General features: G+C 41.5%; 2 protein-coding genes across 2 annotated transcripts in view; one reads left to right on the top strand and one right to left on the bottom strand.

Annotated features, from left to right (window-relative positions):
* The window catches only part of ap2s1 (adaptor related protein complex 2 subunit sigma 1), a 36,842-nt gene extending 36,371 nt beyond the window's left edge, over positions 1–471 (bottom strand). Inside the window, exon 1 of the mRNA XM_067974836.1 lies at positions 301–471. Within this exon, the coding sequence (XP_067830937.1) occupies positions 301–303 (3 nt within the window). The 5' untranslated portion in view covers positions 304–471. The remainder of the gene's footprint in view (positions 1–300) is intronic.
* A 999-nt stretch (positions 472–1,470) lies between these two features.
* Positions 1,471–20,338, top strand: part of arhgap35a (Rho GTPase activating protein 35a) — a 115,587-nt gene continuing 96,719 nt past the window's right edge. The window contains exon 1 of the mRNA XM_067974835.1: positions 1,471–1,606. The gene's annotated coding sequence lies outside the window, so the exon portion shown is untranslated. The remainder of the gene's footprint in view (positions 1,607–20,338) is intronic.

Raw genomic sequence — 20,338 nt, 5'->3', positions numbered from 1 at the left:
CCATGCAAATATGATTTAAAAAGAATTCAATATTAAAAAAAACCCTCTCAACGGTACTTTCAGCGAGGCAAAGTGGACAAGGCCTCTCTCTCAACCATAGTCACCTTCATTGCTGAAAAACACACAGCAATCAGTGGAAATGTCAGATGTTAGCTGTGCTTTTTGGAGAATTAAGTAGCAACGGAATGAAGTGCCATGTTTCGTTTAATTATATTTTAAAAACACCTTCAGTGTTAATCTCAGTTCAGGCCTCATTCCGACATCCAATTTCTTTCAAAAATACAAAGAATCACCACTTACCATTGTAACACTCCTTTACGGGTTGTATGTGATTTTCTTTTATAAAATCTATGTTTAATTCTATGTATATTTTTAATATAATGTTTTATTTCTGAGGCGACACTTTTTTTTCCCCTTCGGTCGCCGCTGACGACCAAACCCGCAGCTCCTCACTGCGGCTGCGCAATTCCGTCCTCCTCGCCCCAAGGTGCTCTGGGAAATGTAGTCTTTCTCCCCCCCCCCTTCACTCCTCTGCACAGCACAATAAAACATATTATAATAGACTTCCTCTGGGCACACCAGACAAATCTCAAAAGATTTACTCTGCAAGATAAAACAACAGAGATGCAATCATGTAGATAATTAAGGGTCTTAACTTCTTTCTCCATACAAGCCATGTTAAAACAGCTAATCACTGAACTAAATGTTTGCATGCTGCATACAAAGTTAGCAAATTGCATTAAAATAAGTATCTGATCTGAACAGTATGAATGAACTAAATAGACACAGCGTTACCAAAATCAACACAGAGAGAACTACAATTCCCAGCACCCTCTAGCTCCACACTTCCGGTCCGGTGGGGTCGGAACCCACTTCCTGTCACTCCCACGCCTTGGAAACCGCAACCTAAAGTGCTCGGTGGACGCTCAGTTGATTGGCACGCCTGACGACCAATGAGGTTGGCAACGTCAATCCAATTGGCCAATGAAGGCGTCAAACCGCAAAGAGTTGGGCGGGACAGAGAACTCATCAAGTTAGGTGGGCGACCCGCCGTCTGAAAAAAAAAACCCTCCTTATTGTAGTTAACCGCAGAACATTTTTTTTAAAAAAAATTAATGTTTTAGTTGATGCGATAGCGGCTGTCGATCGACATTTTTGAGTGAAAATCGGGTGCGGCCTACCGAATGGTGCATTTTTTTTTCGAGGTCGAGATAATAATTTACAGAGGAGAAGAAGGAGCGGAAAAAAAAATCCCTTGGAGGAATCACCTGACCGCCGAGCCCAGAGCGCCTCCATAGCGGCGTGAGAAGCATCATGGGCGATGTCTGCTCCTGGGGGGGAAGCAGCAGAAAAAAAAGTTGGTGAAGGGTAAAAGAGAACTGGAGAAATATCCGCCATTTCTACACCGTCGTTGACTTTCAGGGGGTGGGGTGGGGGGGAAGGAAAGGAGAGAGGGGGGGGGAAAAAAAACAATCACTTTAATCCACACAAATCCCCATCTGTCCCTGTGATTCCAGAAGAAAACAAGATGTCTGCTGACCATTAATTTAAAATTCCCCAGGAAAAAAAATATTTGTCTTTTATTCCTTGTGGAAGGAAAGCAGAGGTAAGTAGATTTTTTTCCCCCCACCCTCTCTCTTTCTATCTTTCTCTTAATTCCTCATTGTGCCCTAATTTGTATTCCAGGCCTGCTTAAAAAATATATATATATTTTTGTTGTTGTTGGCCTCCAAAATTATTTTGTTGGAAATATTTCCCGAACCATTTCCCTTTTTTTTTGTGTGTGTGTGTGTCCACGAATGACATGGACTTTAGAACAGTCAAGAAGAGGAACATTTTATGGACTTCTTTATGTATTTTATGGTCGAGCGAGCCATGTGTCAAAACATGTTGAAGAAATAATTTAATTTGTTCGTTTTTAAAAAAAAAATAAATGAAGGCTACACTACTCCTGCAAGAAGGAATTTTAACATTTGGTGGAATTCTGTATGGAAAGTTTAGAAGATCTATCTGTTTCTGACTTTTTTTACTGTTTCTGCAGTTTTGATTTAAAAAAAATGTTTTAATCTTCAGTTTGTATATTGAAAACCTGTTACAATATTTTTATAATTCATATGTAATTGTATTGCAGTCATCTGTCACAGCATACAGAAAGGTTTAAAAACGCATTTTACAGAATGAGGTTTGCTGCTTCAGGGCAGTCCAGCATTAAAAGGGAATTTTAAAACATTCTTATGTAGAATTAAGAATGCAAAATATAATCCGTTTCGAATAATTTGTTATTGGTTATCTTGGATGCGAAGTTTCTAGGCAATTTACTGTTCCTATTTTCTAAAAATCTAGAGATATTACACTCTGCAAAATGGAAAAACATTCTATTGGTAAAAAATGGGTGGGCTTTTCCTTTCCCTTCCTCCACCATCTAAGCGTGTGTATTTTGACATTAAACACAAAGTACAGTTGCGGATGTAGTGCGATCTGCTTTTAATGAGCATGGTGCACACTGTATTTAAGCAGTGACTTTAAGTCTACAAACTCTATCTGAACCCTCCTCCTCCCCCTTTGCATATACATAGAATATGTCTTGACATGTTTGGTAGCCATTGCATTAAGCACATGTTCGAAGTGCACATCCAAAAGGACAATTTCTGGTTAATTATATGAAAGTGAAGTCCTGAGAAGGGGGGAACTCTGTGTTTTACATGATTTAGCAAAATATTGTGGATGGAGGGGATACTCTGGTGTGTGTTAGGGGTTGAGATGATGCCATAAATTGAGTTTTGCTCCATTTATAAAGGTGTTTCAAGTCTGCCTACTACCTTATCCCGCATTTTAGAGCAGTGTTGCTAATAGGATTTAGTAAAGTGTAATTTTGTGTTAAAATGTACCCCACCCACACACTAAGATTTCGGTCAAACCCAATGGGCGCATGAATTTTTGTGCAGTTGAAATGAGAATAAGCTCGGTTACCTGATATGCTAAATAAACCCAGTGACCACATTAGTACAGGGTTTTGTTGAGTTGACTTTTTGCTGGAGGAGGTGTCATGGCGGATAACGGACACCTGGTTACTTAACACGTACGGGATGAATTGTTCCCCTCTTTCTGGACATTGACTGCAGAGGAGGCCATTGGCCCATTGCCTGCCTCTGTGTCAGCACTTTGAAAGTGCTATCCACTTAGTCCCATTCCCCTGCTCTTTCCCCTTTAAATTTTTCTTTTTCAAATATTTGTCCACTTCCCCTTTAAAAGCTATTAATAGATTCTCCTTCCACCACTGTCAGGGCATTCCATGCCCTAACAGGGCTCTGCATTTTAAAAGAAAAAAAATTTCCTTACCTGCCTTAAATTTTTTTGGTGATAAATTTATAAATTTATGCCCTCTAGTTACCAGTGGAAATAATTTTTCACTGTTTATCTTATCAGAACACCTCCATCAGATCTCCTCTTGGCACAAGAAAATGCCAAATCTTCTATATATTGTATACCAGTATTAAAACTACAGTAATATAACCAGGTAGGCCCCAGGTATGATTAATTGTCTGCGGTGAATTAGCTAATCTTAGTTATGACAGCAGGTGTGCTTTTGGCTTTGGGGGAGTGGGGGGGATGCACAGGGAAATTCAGGTAGAGTTTCCATTCCTGATTGCTATATAACTGAAAGTGGGTGTGTATAGACATCGGGTGAGGAGAGGTCCAGGGCTTGGCTATAATGCCGTCCGAATGAATAGGATGCTAAAGTTCACTGGCTAGGCTCAAGCTTCAAGAATGGCCCCTTCAGCAACATACTGGAGGGTTGTGGCAACCATATCTTGCATGAATTGGCACCTTCAGTATAAAGAGAGGAGAAAATTTAATTTTTAAAGTATAGATGTTTTTGTGTCTCTGTTCACCACTCCCCCTGGGCCACTAGTTCAGTAATCTATAACTCTCCTTTCTTTCCTCCCTGCCCCCCGCCCCCCCCCCCCCCCAAAAAAAAAACAGACTAATGAATGTTTATGCAGCAGGGATTGCGCAGACACAAACAACTCTCTTCACTTACTAGAGGCTCCTTTCCATTCTGAAATTATAGATAATTTGTAATCTTCAAAGATCGAAGTTGATCTACGTAAAGATTCATGTTTATTATTGTCCTTTAAAGTTAAATTCTTGGAGAACATAAACTATTAGGCCAAAAAATCCACACTGCAGTTTTAAAAAAAAAATTCTAAAGAATATTGCAGTGAATTAATATTTGAAGACATATCGACTACTGATGCTAAAAAATATCAGGTCATATTTTTTATGAAAAAGTGATGTTTATGTGCTGCTGATGGGCTGGACCTGCCCTCTGTGCATTGTTGTATGTGTAGTTTTCTCCCGAGTGATTTCTTGATCTTTGCTTTATAATCCAGGAGGGGCGGCTAACTGAAAGATATGATATTATCCATGGGTTTGGGGGGAGGGAGGAGAATCAGAGGGCCTGTCATACCATGATGTTATGCATTTCCATCTGCTCAGAATGGATCCCTGGGGGCAGGTTGCATGCTTGCCATCAAGGTTTGAGAATGACTGTGACTGAACTTTGGCATGATGTTGACCCTGAGCTCAGCTTCTGTCCCTGCATCTGATCAGTTACCAAAACCGCTTGCTTCTATTTCCAAACATTGTCAGCATCCGTATCTACTTCCTCGCCCCCACCACACCACTGCTGCCAGATCGCCAAATCTATACCTGCATTACTTCAAGCCTCGTCCGTCCCCCACTGAATCCATAAGCCTCGGGATCTTCAATGGTCTCCTTGCTGGTCTCCACAAACTATTATTGATTCAAAATCTGCAGTGCAAGTCCTCATTGGCGATTCAGCACCTCCACGAAAGAGAGAGTGTAATCCAGTGCAGCAAGTTTTCAGAGGCAGTTTCCATTATAATGCGGATTGGGAATTTGTAATAGAAAAAGCCGACAGGAAAAGTGTGCAGAGGTAAGATTTCTGCATTTATGTTAGAACAAAACTTCAACTAGCAAGTTGACAAATGGGCTAGCAGTTGCAATCTTATTCAGGAGTTTCATACTTGAAATAGACAATAATAGCATTTGAAATGTTGACACTAAATGTGTGTCATCAGATTGTGTGTAAATTCTTGGTGAGCTTTGTCTTAGAATGCTGCTTATATTTGCCATGTCACTGTGGACAGTACTGAAGGAGATCCAACCATCTGATTGTTGTCCTGCCTGTAGCCGAAATTCTTTTTTCTTATTGACAACATAATTTTAGACTGCTGCTATGCCTAATGGGTATATAGTGTAGTACTGAAACATACAGACCAGGAAGGTCCTAGGTTCAATCTTTGGGCTGTGCTGTGTTGATTGATCTTGACCATGACAGTTGGGGTGCTACAATTCTCCTTATTATTCTTACAACAAAAGGAAATGCATACCAACATTCTCGTCTCAGATCAATATTCAGCAACATCTGCTGTAAAGTGTTTGTGTAAATTTGAGGAGAGGACTGGATCAGGCTTGGCTGTGATAAGATTGGGCTTGACTGTAAACTACAGTGATTGAATGAAACTTGCTGAGGCACCCAGCTGAAGAATGGCCAGTTGAGCGAGTTGCTGTAGGATGCTTGTGAAGCAATACCCGAGCGAGTCACCCTCTTCTTGAGAGGAGGGAAGACAATTAGTGGGGAAAACTACCGAGGAGGAAAAAATATTCAACCAATTGCGAGGGAACTTAATCTTGGGGGAAAAAAATGACATTTTCTTCAAGGTATGTGGTGCCTTGTCTTTCCTATTCTAGATCTGGAAAGGTGACAAGCAGTATATGTAGTTATTCAAAACATATGAACGTGATCTCATTTGAAGGTTACTCTAACAATGCAGCAGGCTTTCAATACTGCACTGGAGTGCCAACCTAGACTGTGCACGTGAGTGCTGGTGCGGAGCTCGAACTCACAATCATCTCCCCCAGAGGCGAGAGAGCCATCAACTGAGCCAAGTGTGGCATGGAGTAGTGTGTTTCTGCATGCAATTTGATTGATTTAAGCCATACAAGGAAGAGGCACAAGGGAGGAAAGGAAAGTATTTAACTGGAAGGGCAAGGAAAATCAGGAGTGCATCAACCCTGAGCTACTCTTGTGTAAGCATCGTGATGGTTGATTTTAAGAACAGTGTCAGTTGGGGTTTGGGAGTTATTTGTCAAGTTGTCAGTGAGTTAATAGGAAATAAAATGTGTAATTGAAAACACTGCAATTAATGTATTTTTTGCTCATTGTTTTTAAATCATTCAGAAACTACAGTTACTTTTTAATTGTGATTTGATGTGTTAGTGCTGCCAGCCCTTGACGCATGGCATCTGTGCAGCTAGAGGCAATCTCAAAGCAAACTGCCCAGATTCACTAAAGCTGGCAGCCAGAAATACCCATACCACTGGTTGCACAGAAGCTAGCAACTCTCGTACACCCCATAATCAATAGAAAAGCTCTTTCCAGAGTTTTTTAAAAAAAAAGAAAGTTATTGGCCCTCAATGGTTTCGGTCAGATCCTTTCCTATAGTGCCCTAGATCAGTTCAGACAAAGTAATCACAAGGATGGTTACATGCTTATGTGTTGGCTCTGAACTGTTTAACTCGTCACTCTTTTCCTTCAGTGTTCACTGTCTCCTATAGTGTACGGGCTTTTAAGACCTGAGCTTGGTGTACTTAGCGAGTCCTCGATCTATTTTGCTTTGGCTCCTATACTCTTCAGCCTTGGCATTGTCCTGCAATATGGCTTACATCCTTGATTTTTCTCCTTCCTGCCCTCTCCCAAAAACGTACTGCATAATTGTTTTCTTGGGAACAGGAGTAGGCCATTCTGCCATTCACTAAGGTCATGGCTGATCCGTACCTCAATTCCATTTACCCACATTTGATCCGTTTCCCTTGATACCCTTACCTAATAATAAAAAAAAACTAGCAATCACAGTCTTGAAATTTTAATTGACCTGGCATCCACAGTCTTTTGGGGGAAAGTTCCAGATTTCCACTACCCTTTACTTGCTGATTTAATTCCTGAATGGCCGAGCTCTAATTTTAATATTATGCCCCCTTGTTCTAGAATCCCCCAACAGAGGAAATAGCTTCTCTGCATCTATTCTCCCCATCAAATCCCTTTATCATTTTAAGACCTCAATTAGATCATCCCTCAACTGTCTAAAAAGGGCACGACAAATTTATGCGACCCGTCCTAATAATTTAACCCTTTAAGCCCCAGTATCGTTCTGGTGAATCTGAACTGAACCCCTCCAAAGCCTTCCTGAGGTGTGGTGCTCAAAACTGAATACAGTACTCCAGATGGGGTCTGACCATGGCTCTGTACAGCTGTAGCATAACTTCCTACTTTTTGTATTCTATCCTCCTTTGAGATAAAGGCCAATATTCCTTTAGCCTTTCTGATTACTTTTTGTGCCTGTGCGCACTCTTTTAATGATTTGTGCACCTGGACACCCAAATCGCTTTCCTCCTCCACAGTTCCTGGTCACGCCATTACGAAAATATTCCGATGTGTCTTTCTTGCCTTAAATTTAAAACCCTGATTTGTGACTCTCCCTTCTCCCTCTCAAACCTAACATCAAATTCAATTAAAAAAAGACTTGCATTTATATAGCGCCTTTTACGACCTCAGGACGTCCCAAAGCGATTTACAGCCACTTAAGTACTTTTGAAGTGTAGTCACTGTTGTAATGTTGGAAACACAATAGCCAATTTGCATACAGCAAGCTCCCACAAACAGCAATGTGATAATGACCAGCTAATCTTGTTTAGTAATGTTAGTTGAGTGATAAATATTGGCCAGGATGCCGGGGAGAATAGCTGCTCTTGAAATAATGTCATGGGATCTTTTACGTCCACCTGAGAGGGCAGACGAGGCCACAGTTTAACGTCTCATCTGAAAGTCGGCACCTCCTACAGTGTAGCACTCGCTCAGTACTGCACTGGGAGCGTCAGCTTAGATTTTGTGCTGAAGTCCCTGGAGTAGAACTTGAACCCACAACCTTCTGACTAAGAGTCGAGTGTGTCACAGCCAATGTTGATCCACTTGTCTGTTGTTGAGTGATTCCACCCTTACAATCTGGTGACTGACGACTACTAATAGCCGTTTCATGCAGCCAAGTTTTAAAAAATTGCCATTTTTCTCCCTAGGGGATGATTCCATAGGTACCAGGTCCTCAAGCAGGTCAATCTTCAAGTGTGAGCCAAAATATAGATACAATTGCATTCATAAGGTACTTTTAATGTAGAAAATGAAGCGTAGATCATGCCTGTGTAATCTAGGTGAATTTTCTGTAGCCTGGAATATGATCTAGAGATGCTGAAATTTTAATTTATGTCCTTTTTAAAGGCTAAACAGAGTTTGTTAAAATCATGAGAGTGCAAGACTTAGATAACATGTCATCAGTTGACCTGTCCTGCTCTTCAGGGCTGGTGGCAGTGAGACTCTTTGAAAACATAGAAGCAGTAGGTCATTGAGAACTTCAAGCCGTTCTGCCATTTAATCTAATTGTGGCTGACCTGCATCTCAACTCCATTTACCCACATTTGATCTATCTTCCTTGATACCTTTACCTAATAAAAAAAATCTGGCGATCTCCATCTTGACAATTCAGTTGACCAGACATCAACCGACTTTTGGGGATGAGGACTTCAGATTTCCACTACCCTTTGGAAAATGTGCTTCCTGATTTCAGTCCTGAATGGCTTGGCTCTAATTTTAAGGTTGTGCCCCCTTGTTCTGGATTCCCACAGCAGAGGAAATAGTTTTTCTGTATGTACCCTATGGAATCCCTTTACAATCCACAATTAGATCATCCCTCAACCTTCTAAACTCAAGGGGGTACAAGCCAAGTTTATGCGGCCTGTCCTCGTAATTTAACCATTTAAGACCCGGCATCATTCTGCGCTGTACCCCCTCCTAGGTGCGGTGCCCAAAGCTGAACACAGAACTCCAGATGGAGTCTGTCCACAGGTCTGTACAACTGAAGCATAACCGTACCTGGACATGCAAATCTGTTTCATCCTCCACATTTCCTAATCTTTTCCTATTACGGAAATATTCAGATTTATCTTTCTTGGATCCGAAGTGGATTACCTCACACTTCTCCACACTGATATCCACCTGCCACAATTTTGCTTACTTTCTTAATCTGTGTCCCTTTGTAACTTCCTGCTCCCATCTGCACAACTTACTATGCCTCTTAACTTAGTATCATCTGCAAATATGGATTTACAACTCTATTCCTTCATCTAAATCATTCATATATATGGTGAAATGCTGAGGCGTTAATGCAGATCCCTGGGGAACACCGCTTGTCACATGCCGCCAATCGAGGGTACATTCCCTTTATCCCTGCTCTATCTCCCATCAACCAATTTCCAACCCATGTCACAAGATTACCTCGAATTTTGTTCACTTTTATTTTTGCTACTAATCTCTTGTGTGGAACCTTATCAAGTGCCTTCTGTAAGTTTGTATAGACAACACCCATAGACCCTCTTCTGTCCACCATGTTCATGACCTCCTCAAAAATTAACCTAAATTACACAGGCATGATCTACGCCTCATTTTCTACATTAAAAGCACCTTATGAATACAATTGTATCTGTTATTTAGGCTCACTCTTGAAGATTGACCTGTTTGAGGACCGAGTACCTATGGAATCATCCCCTGGGAAGAAAAGTGGCAATTTTTAAAAACTTGGTAATAATAATGCTACTGTTTAATATTCGTTTCTGACCTTGAAGGGCTGTCTCACTCAGTTCTATAAGAGTGCCTGTCTTCTGTTTTCTGAATAGAAAATTCGTTGCTTCTTAATGACTGAGTTTGTGGTACTGCCAAAATGTATGCACATTGCCTTTATACTCAGTCTCAGAGTCAACATCTTGGTTTCAGTGCTGACCAGGGTGGAACTGCCTGTTTTACCAAAACCTCTTAGTGGGGTATCTTCACAGCCATCCTGTGGTTGTACATTTCTTGTGTTCAAAAACATTTCTGCTTCCATTTGGCTTTTTTTGTTTGTGCTTATTATGGTGATGGCTTGAATTTGTACAACTTAATTTTTCTTCCTGGTAAATTTTGTACATTCCTGATCCTAATTGACACTGCATGCTATTTTCCCTTGTGAACCTGCCACACAGAAGATTCCTTAATTCAGGCAGTGAGTTCCCCTGACAGTTTCCACTGTACTGCCTCTAAATTGGTCCCTACATGAATCTTGCCCAGTGAGTGGGGGAGGGGAGTTAAGGCTTGTTCCTTTATGCTGAGACCAGTACAGAGAGCAGAAATTGACATCTAATTGGTATTTGGAGAATTGATTTAAGTGAGCTTTGTTTTCTCCAACCTTCGATTTCAAGCATTAAGTTTTCCACCTTGCTAAATCCTCCTTTCTCTTGCCCCCCCTTCCCCCACCTTGGCTTGCAAAATACAAAAATTCTAGGGTGTGAAATCTGGTCCAGCATGCCAATGTTCTCTACAGTGTGAGATCCCCTTGAACTATTTATAAACCGTTTAACAATAATACTCTTCATTCTTGTCATTTAAACATTCTTTGCTGTGTTGCAAACCTCTGCTTAATACAGTGCCACAGATATGAAAAGATACGTAATGGTACATATGCTTTGCTCTTCAGAAAAAGATTGAAGCTTGTAAATGATGTCCACTTTATTCTGTAACCATTTACTCTGAAGATTCTTTCACTTTCGCAACCCACCTCCCCCATATTCTCAGATAGTAGCTGGAAAATCAGAGCTTGCCAAACCTTTCCGACATTACAACAGTGACTGCACTTCCAAAGTACGTCATTGGCTGTGAAGTGCTTTGGGACATCCTGAGGTCGTGAAAGGCGCTGTATAAATGCAAGTCTTTGTTTCTTTGAGTTGACTAAGATGTACCTAAAGGTCACTTGAATTTCCACAGTCGGTGTACCTGAAATAACTACCACAGTTTAGTTGCTGTAAGGTAGGAACAATATGTTATGTTAGCATGTTATGTATAATGTATAAATCACTTATTTTTGTTCCTATAATTGGGGCGATGGAGACCTCGTTCTTGAGCCAGACTTTGTGGGGGAAAGGCGGGGGGTGATGCGGGGGTGAGACAGTTATGCAGCAAGAGAAAGGAATCTTAAGTGGTGAGGTGGCTAAGAGCCAGGATGGTATATAGCAATAACTTGGTTTTACAGCCTATTGCATTTTTCACGATTGCCTTACAAAAGCTGAGTACTTGATGAAGGAATGTCTGCACTACTGCTCCAGTACCAGTAACCATTTTGAAACTATTAATATGTTACTCTAGGTCTAGATCATCCCTTTGAACTTTCAAGACGAGATTGCAACACAATACAATGAGTTAGTACGGGCAATTTCTGAATAAAAGCGTATCAGACAAATGGGAATTTCTGAGTACTATTTAATCAGAAAAGCCTAAGTTTCACAAAGCAGGTATTTAACTGATTGTGTGGTAGCCATGGCCTCCCTGTTCATATGGACATTAAAAATCCCATGGCACTATTTGAAGAGGAGCAGGGAAGTTCTTCTCTATCCTGGTGAACATTCCTCCAGCAACCACTGCCACCACCAAAAATGGACGCATTTGTCATTCGCCTCAAAGCTGTGGAATCTTGCTAAGGGCAAAATGGCTTGCATAACAAGAATCACTTAATTTTAAAATAATTCATTGTACGTGAAAAACTTTTGAGATGCAATATATAAATGCAGATTTTTCAAATCTTTATTTACTATAACAAGCCGTGTATTCACCCACAAGGCCATGGGGAGGTGTATTAAAAATTCAAATACTTGCTCTCATCTTTTCCCTCTTCTTTCCCCTCCTCTGGTCAAATCAGTACCTTGAATAATTATGGTATATTCAGAGTAGACAGATTAAGTAGGTGTTTTATGAGAGGCAACGTTTTCATTGATCTGTGATGTTGTGTCATGGAAGCTTCTTGGTAAATGAATGAAAGATTTGTACGTGGGATGTTTCCACATGAGTGAGTAATTTATCCATTACAGCAGTGTTTTATTGTTTAGATATTCAAGTAAATTAGAACATTTTTTCCATTATCAGGGTGTGTGGAATGCAGGTTCTGTTATCTAGAAGTTATCTTTTACTAAGTCATCTGTTTGAATCTGGAACACGGACATACAGAGTGAGTTTCTTCAGTTATTGATTTTAGGATATATGCTCTGATGTCTGAGCTAGAGCAGTGTATCGCCCAGACCAGGAGGGTACCAGGCTCAATTCCTGCTCTCTGCTGACTTAACTGCTCTATGCTTGGGTGATGGAAGGGGTGCTGCAATTGGCATCAGCACCCATGGGCTCAGGGAAAATTCAGCCAGAGTTCCTGCTGCTGCTCATAAGAACATAAGAAATAGGAGCAGGAGTAGGCCACATGATCCCGCGAGCCTGCTCCGCCATTCAGTAAGATCATGGCTGACCGTCGACCTCAACTCCACTTTCCTTCCCGATCCCCATAATCCCTTGATTCCCCTAGAGTCCAGAAATCTATTGCTCTCAGCTTTGAATATACTCAATGACTGAGCATCCTCAGCCCTCGGGTAGAGAATTCCAAAGATTCGCAAACCACTGAGTGAAGAAATTTCTCCTCATCTTGGTCCTAAATGGCCGACCCCTTATCCTGAGACAATGCCCCCTAGTTCTAGACTCTCCAGCCAGGGGAAACAGCCTCTCAGCATCTACCCTGTCAAGCCCTCTCAGAATCTTGTACGTTTCAATGAGATCACCTCTTCTTCTAAACTCCAGAGAGAATAGGCCCATTCTACTCAATCTCTCCTCATAGGACAAACCTCTCATCCCAGGAATCAATCTAGTGAACCTTTGTTCCACCGCCTCTAAGGTAAGTACATCCTTCCTTAGGTAAGGAGACCAAAACTGTACACAGTACTTCAGTTGTGGTCTCACCAAAGCCCTGTACAATTGCAGCAAGACTTTCTTGCTCTTGTACTCCAACCCCCTTGCAATAAAGGTTAACATACCACTTATCTTCCTAATTGCTTGATGCATGTTAACTTTCTGTGTTTCATGTACAGGGACACCCAAATCCCTCAACACCAACATTTAATAGTTTCTCACCATTTAAAAAATATTCTGTTTTTCTATTCTTCCTACCAAAGTGAATAACCCCAAATTATACTCCATCTGCCACCTTCTATGATCCAATGAGTCCTGCTGGAAAGTGAGCAGGTATGGACATATGAGGTAAAGTGAGGTTTGGATTTGGCTGTGATGCCCTCCTTGGCAGATGCCTACTGTCTAGACTCTCAATAATGTAGGAAGAATGACCACTTGGGTGAGATGTCAGAATCCCAGCATGAGTCACACCTTTAGGAGAAGCTGGTTAAAATTGGAGATAGTTAGAAGAAAAAAATGTTGTTGGATCTGTTTTGACTGAACTGTACTGAAAAAGCTATAAAACACTAAATAACAGCTGCTACTAATTCAAATTAATGCAGTGAAGTTGGAGGGCCCCATAGCTTTAATTTTGATGCATAGGTAGGTGTGGAGCTGCTTATCAAAAGGGGAATAAATCCTTTATTTCTGAAGGAGAGGTTGATTTGTATATGTCCAGTGTGGACTTCAAACTTTTGCTTTCCCTTCCTCCCAACATTGTGGCTTGGTGATGGGTAGCTCCGCCATCTCATGTATTGTAAGTAGGAGGAAACATTTTTAAAAATCCAATCCATTAAATTTCATGAATTTTCCACTTTATTATTCCAAAACAAAAGATAGATTTGAAGTTGAATTCCCTTGCCTCTGCTGTTTCTCTCCTTTTCTGAAGTTATAGTTCAAAGGGGGCCAACAGCACTCTACTGACCACACTGATCATTTAAGAGTCTAGACCTGTGTGCCTAGACTATTTGACCATGGCAAACATTACAGTCAAGCCTGATCCTGTTCCTACATGCATGCTTTCCATTGGGGGTCACTGACTAGCCAAATGGAATGGGAGCTATATCTGATTATTTCTCTTTTCCTCCCCCTCCCCCCCCCCCCCCCCCCCCCCCCCCCCACCCCTTTACCCTGGACAGTAGATTTTTTTTTTTATTCGTTCACGGGATGTGGGCGTCGCTGGCGAGGCCAGCATTTATTGCCCATCCCTAATTGCCCTCGAGAAGGTGGTGGTGAGCCGCCTTCTTGAACCGCTGCAGTCCGTGTGGTGACGGTTCTCCCATAGTGCTGTTAGGAAGGGAGTTCCAGGATTTTGACCCAGCGACGATGAAGGAACGGCGATATATTTCCAAGTCGGGATGGTGTGTGACTTGGAGGGGAACGTGCAGGTGGTGTTGTTCCCATGTGCCTGCTGCTCTTGTCCTTCTAGGTGGTAGAGGTCGCGGGTTTGGGAGGTGCTGTCGAAGAAGCTTGGCGAGTTGCTGCAGTGCATCCTGTGGATGGTACACACTGCAGCCACTGTGCGCCGGTGGTGAAGGGAGTGAATGTTTAGTGTGGTGGATGGGGTGCCAATCAAGCGGGTTGCTTTATCTTGGATGGTGTCGAGCTTCTTGAGCGTTGTTGGAGCTGCACTCATCCAAGCAAGTGGAGAGTATTCCATCACACTCCTGACTTGTGCCTTGTCGATGGTGGAAAGGCTTTGGGGAGTCAGGAGGTGAGTCACTCGCCGCAGAATACCCAGCCTCTGACCTGCGCTCGTAGCCACAGTATTTATGTGGCTGGTCCAGTTAAGTTTCTGGTCAATAGTGACCCCCAGGATGTTGATGGTGGGGGATTCGGCGATGGTAATGCCGTTGAATGTCAGGGGGAGGTGGTTAGACTCTCTCTTGTTGGAGATGGTCATTGCCTGGCACTTATCTGGCGCGAATGTTACTTGCCACTTATGAGCCCAAGCCTGGATGTTGTCCAGGTCTTGCTGCATGCAGGCTCGGACTGCTTCGTTATTTGAGGGGTTGCGAATGGAACTGAACACTGTGCAGTCATCAGCGAACATCCCCATTTCTGACCTTATGATGGAGGGAAGGTCATTGACGAAGCAGCTGAAGATGGTTGGGCCTAGGACACTGCCCTGAGGAACTCCTGCAGCAATGTCCTGGGGCTGAGATGATTGGCCTTCAACAACCACTGCCATCTTCCTTTGTGCTAGGTATGACTCCAGCCACTGGAGAGTTTTCCCCCTGAGTCCCATTGACTTCAATTTTACTAGGGCTCCTTGGTGCCACACTCGGTCAAATGCTGCCTTGATGTCATTTATAGTGCCCCAAATGACTGAGATCAGCTAACTCCACTGAGATCAGCTAACTCCACATAGACTTAAAATTGAATCTGGGATTGTATGACTCAGTACCACAACAGTTGGTTTGTTCACCCCCTAAACCATCTTGAGTCGTGATCCAGATTTTTAAAGGCAGTCCCTATTTTTGTGAATCATAGGATTTAAATTAACAATAGTCTGCTAGACTGACCAGTATCTTTACCAGTAGATCTACAAAAGTGGAAATGTAACTATTTGAAAGAATCATTGAATGTATTTCACATCTGTTACTGATGGCTGTTGTGGTTGTACAGGTAGCTTCTTGTACAGGCTTTTATTAATTGCCTTCAGCAAATACCTGTGAGTACATGTGTAACATATATGTAGATGTATTTTAATAGACACAAGTATAGCATGAGAAGTTGCGTAAGTTTCTTCTTTTGTTGCTTTCCAGCCTTAATTTTGATGTGATAAAGGTATACACCTGAAACATTAGAATCGGCCATTTCTCTTGTCAGATGCTGATTGACCTGTTTCGTATTCCCAGCAGTTTCTGTTTTAATTCCTGTCTTGTATCTATTCTTGTTAAATTCATTGTGGGAACTTTTGGTAGATACAAGAGAATGTGATCTGAGGCTTAAGCTGTGCTTCACTGCTGTGACATCTGTAAGCATCAAGTACTGCAGAATTCCTTACTTTGATTTGCTCGGGCTATACTGCAGGACCAAGTCACAACAAAACTGTGCTTGTTGCAGTAACTTTTGACTTTGTTACTCAAATCTTTATTGCACTGGTTTTATGCAATTTTAATAGAGCGTTGATGGAGGCAGATTAGGTTGGGGGAGGAAAGGTGACGCCCAATCAACCTAACAATTGCCTGAACATCTGAAGATAAGCTAATGCACTATGCGGGAGTCCTATTGGTTGATGTCACCAGAGCATGTTTGTCACTTGTTTATTGAAGAAACTAATGCAATAATGACTATTTAAAAATGCTGCTACCTAGGACATGTTGAGGGCAAATATTTCCCCCCCCCACTCTCCCTGGAGTTACCTCCCTCTTTAAAAGATAGAGCACCTTGCTTGTGCTGACTTCAGAGCACGGCTTTGAGAAGATAGCTACATTAAATAGATATTTTGTTAGTTTTGAAGGAGGGGATTACAGTGGAATAAATGGTACCTTTTTATATTTCTTTATTGACCTAGATAGTAAAATTATGAGATCAGGAATATATGTCTTATAAGATGCCCCTGCTGGAAAGTGTGCATGTGTGGACAGGTATGGGTTAGATGACCCTTTTGGGCAAATTCACTCATTAGGCTCACATATTGAGAATAACCACGGGCAAGGTATTTGAGGGTGACCATTGCCCATGGAATTGTACTCCCAAGTTTGAGGTGGGGGGGAAGGGGAAGGTTAATTAAAATGTAGCTAATTTTTTATACTTTTGTCCTCCTGGAGTGCGCCATATGCTAACTTAATCTCTGCTTAAGTCAAACCTTGAGAGTGTGTTACAAGGCTGAAGCAATTCAAGTGACCGATTTACTGTAATATTTGCATCTAACATTTTGTTGTCTGCTTTTTGCCTGCTTTTATTGATGTCTTGTTATGGGTGGAGGTGGAATGTTTGTGCCCCTGAAGCTATTGTAATTTAATCACAGTGATAGGAAGAAAGAATAAGACTGATGTCTTCCCAGCATATTGCAGGATATTAATATCTTTTCTAATTTGTGACCTGTTTTGTTAAATGTATAATAGTTTGTCATGAGGCTTTCAACAATTACTACTAATGTTAAAAGTTTATATTTTTTTAAAGTCTGAAATCCTGGTGATTGGGTGCTAGCTCCTGGAGTTGATATTGTTAAGTGTGGTTTTTGTAGACTGGTAGCAAACTTATACAGCTGCACTTATGGTTTCCATAGACTAGTAGGAGACTATATTTAATAACATAAAATGCCTGGAGCTGGCATTTAGACACTTGGCTCCCAGAATCTGACTGGAGAGCTGCTTTATAGAATGCATGTAATATATCAAGGGGCTTCATAGTTGGAGGTTAAACCCAGGCTGGGTTAGGAGGGAAATTAGAGGAGGTGGGCTTTGAAGAGGCTTTTGAAGGTGGGGAGAGATGTAGCAAAGCAGATAGATTTAGAGTTTGTGTGTGGGACAAGATAGCTGAAGACTCTGCCACTGGTTGTAGAGTGCAGGGAAGGAGCAGGAATGCATTGTAGAGCAGAGGGTGTTGGGCTGGAGGAGGTTGCGGAGTTGGGATGGAGGGTTGCCTCGAGATGGATTTATAAATGAAGTTTTGAAGTTGATGCATTGAGGGATGAAGAGCCCCTTGAGGTTGGCAAGGACAGGTGTAATAGGTGAGCAGGACTTTGTATAGGATATGATGTCGATAACTTGAGTTCTGGATGAGTTGCAGCTCTTGTAGGCTAGAACCCTGGCCAGTGAGGAGGGTGTTGCAATTTTTTAAGTCATATACAAATCCACTTGAAATGCACAGAACACCTAGAAATATAATTAATAGATGTTGATCTCTCAAACTTGCGTTATGTCCAGGGAGAGCGTTTTGAGTTGTATAATTCTAAGAAGTGTTACTGCTGGTTACATGCGTCACTGGTGGTGGTAGTAGGAGTGAGAGTAATTTAAAAGTATTATACCAGAAATATATCTCAAACAAGCCTTGAGACAACAGAAACATCATTAGTGTGTTTCTTAATTCTTTTGCCTAGCATCTGTTGAAGTATATTACGAGGCCTGAAAACGCAAGAGATTGTGATGACACAAGCTGTAAGAATGCAGCCCGGGTGGTTGTAAAATCTTGGGAACCACTGGATTTGTTTTTGAAGCAACAAAACCATGCAGATGTTTTTGGTTGAAGTTATGCATTGCGGGTTTCTTTTACTATAGATTGGCAGTGTGGTATTTAAAAAAAAATAATATTTGCACAGTTACCATCGGCCACTCTTCCCCTGCCCCTTGCCAATTTTTCTCTTTTGTGCAGTTTCTGACTTGTGTTGGGGTACAGTTAGACTGGTGGCAACCATTTTTCACGTATGAACCGCGATGGTGAGTTTCTGCAGGTTATTCCAACATGAAAGGCATCATGACGGAGACCTGTCTTAATATGAAGTCCACACAAGCATTTGTCAGCAGTGACTATCAATAGCTCCGAGTGCTGAGGTCAGTTGTAGGACTGTTGTTGCTGTCCTTGCAGAGATGAGCTGACTAAGTTCAGGCCAAGGAATCTGGCACCTTGTGGTCTGCATTACTCAGTACCACGTCCAACATTGTATTTACCCACTAAGCCACTGAGGGAGTTCATCCTGGCCCATTCAGTAATGAGTCTGTCTGCTTGATGACGAGATGTGTGGCTGTATGGTGGACAGTTAATGTAGCAGTAGCGCATGTGTAGTTTACACAGAATTGAAGCTCTACATTTTGACTATACAGCAGAAACATTTTATTTTATATCTCGCCAATGTGATTAAAATCATGCACCAGATCTTGCACAGTGGGCAGTAATTTGGAACAGGTATGGATGTGAATTTAATATTATCAGAGAAGTTTCAAGATAACATTAAAGCTCCTTTGGAAGAGAGCTGAGTAATTGATCAAATGACTTAGTGGGAGTTTCTAAGCTCCCTCTCTTGTTTATAATCAAACTAAACTTTAAAAAAAATCTTGAATACTAAAATCTCTCAAATTCTGAACTTGCAGGTATTCTTGGGTGGAGTGAGCTGATTGGAGCCTAGGTATTTTACTTGTAAGGAATGTTGTGGTTTTGAGCAGTTCATGGATTCATACAGCACAGAAAGAGGCCATTCAGCCCATCGTGGCTGTGCTGGCTCTTGGAAAGAGCTATCCAATTAGTCCCACTCCCCCCTTGTTCTTTCCCCGTTCTTTTCACATTTATATCTAATTCCCCATTGACAGTTACTATTGAATCTGCTTCCACCACTCTTTCAGGCAGAGCATTCGAGATCATCATAACTCGCTGCTTAAAAAAATCTCAACTCCCCTCTGATTCTTTCGCCAGTTATCTTAAATCTGTGTCGTCTAGTTACCGACTCTCCTGCCAGTGGAAACAGAATTGATAAGGAGAAACTATCAAAATTTTGAACACCTATTAAATCTCTCCTTAACCTTCTCTGCTGTAAGGAGAACAATCCTAGTCTCTCGTCTCTCCACATAACTGAAGTTCCTCATCCCTGGTACCATTCTGGTCAGTCTCCTCTGAACCTTCTCTAAAGCCTTAGCATCCTTTCTAAAGTGTGGTGCCCAGAATTGGATACACGACTCTAGCTGAGGCCTAACCAGTTATTTATAAAGGTATGGCATAATTTCCTTGCTTTTGTATAAAGCCAGTTCACACACTTTATCTGATCGCTTTTACTGAGTAATATTAACCTGTTATTATTGGCAGCAGTGATGTCTGTAGGCTTGGGATGGAATGAGGAAATATATAAAGAAGGGAATTTTTTTTAGTATCTTTTTGAGTGGGTGGCGGGAACATTTACTGATTTTTATTTTTTTTAAAAAGTCATGGAAGTCAGCATATGATTAAAAATTCCCTATTTGGCCAACTGCAAATGTGCAATTGAATAGAAGTGCTGTATCTGAGGTAAAAGTGCAGAGTTGCTTTCATTCCTTTTGCTGGGATTGAAGCTTATTTAATAACATTCACACCCCTGCCACATAAACATCCGTGTATCCTGTAGAGCTCAAAAGGCCTGCAACAAAACCGCCTACTTGAAAAGGACGCATTTTAATCATTTGCAGTTAAACCTTGTGCAAAATTTCTAATCCATCTATTATTGCAAGTCTTGTGCCTTTATGAATGCATGTCTGTGATGTGGTGCTGTAGAATCTCTTTGACTAGTTGAATTCCAGAACCAGACACCACTGTCCTTTCAACCAGTCATGATGCATTGAGCATCACCCACCAGCAGATCAGCTATTTCTGCTAATGGGTTTTTCAGAGATGAGTGACTTCCTGTTTGTACAGACCCTTTTTAAATCAGCGTATATCCCATCTCTCCATGAGCAGTGCTACGGTAGATTTACTAGTGTATAAACTGTGGATTGGTTTTCC

This window comes from Heptranchias perlo, chromosome 41, assembly GCF_035084215.1.
Source record: "Heptranchias perlo isolate sHepPer1 chromosome 41, sHepPer1.hap1, whole genome shotgun sequence".
Lineage (NCBI taxonomy): Eukaryota > Metazoa > Chordata > Chondrichthyes > Hexanchiformes > Hexanchidae > Heptranchias > Heptranchias perlo.
The sequence above is the reverse complement of the archived record's forward strand: the minus strand, read 5'-3'. Positions and strand labels throughout refer to the sequence as shown.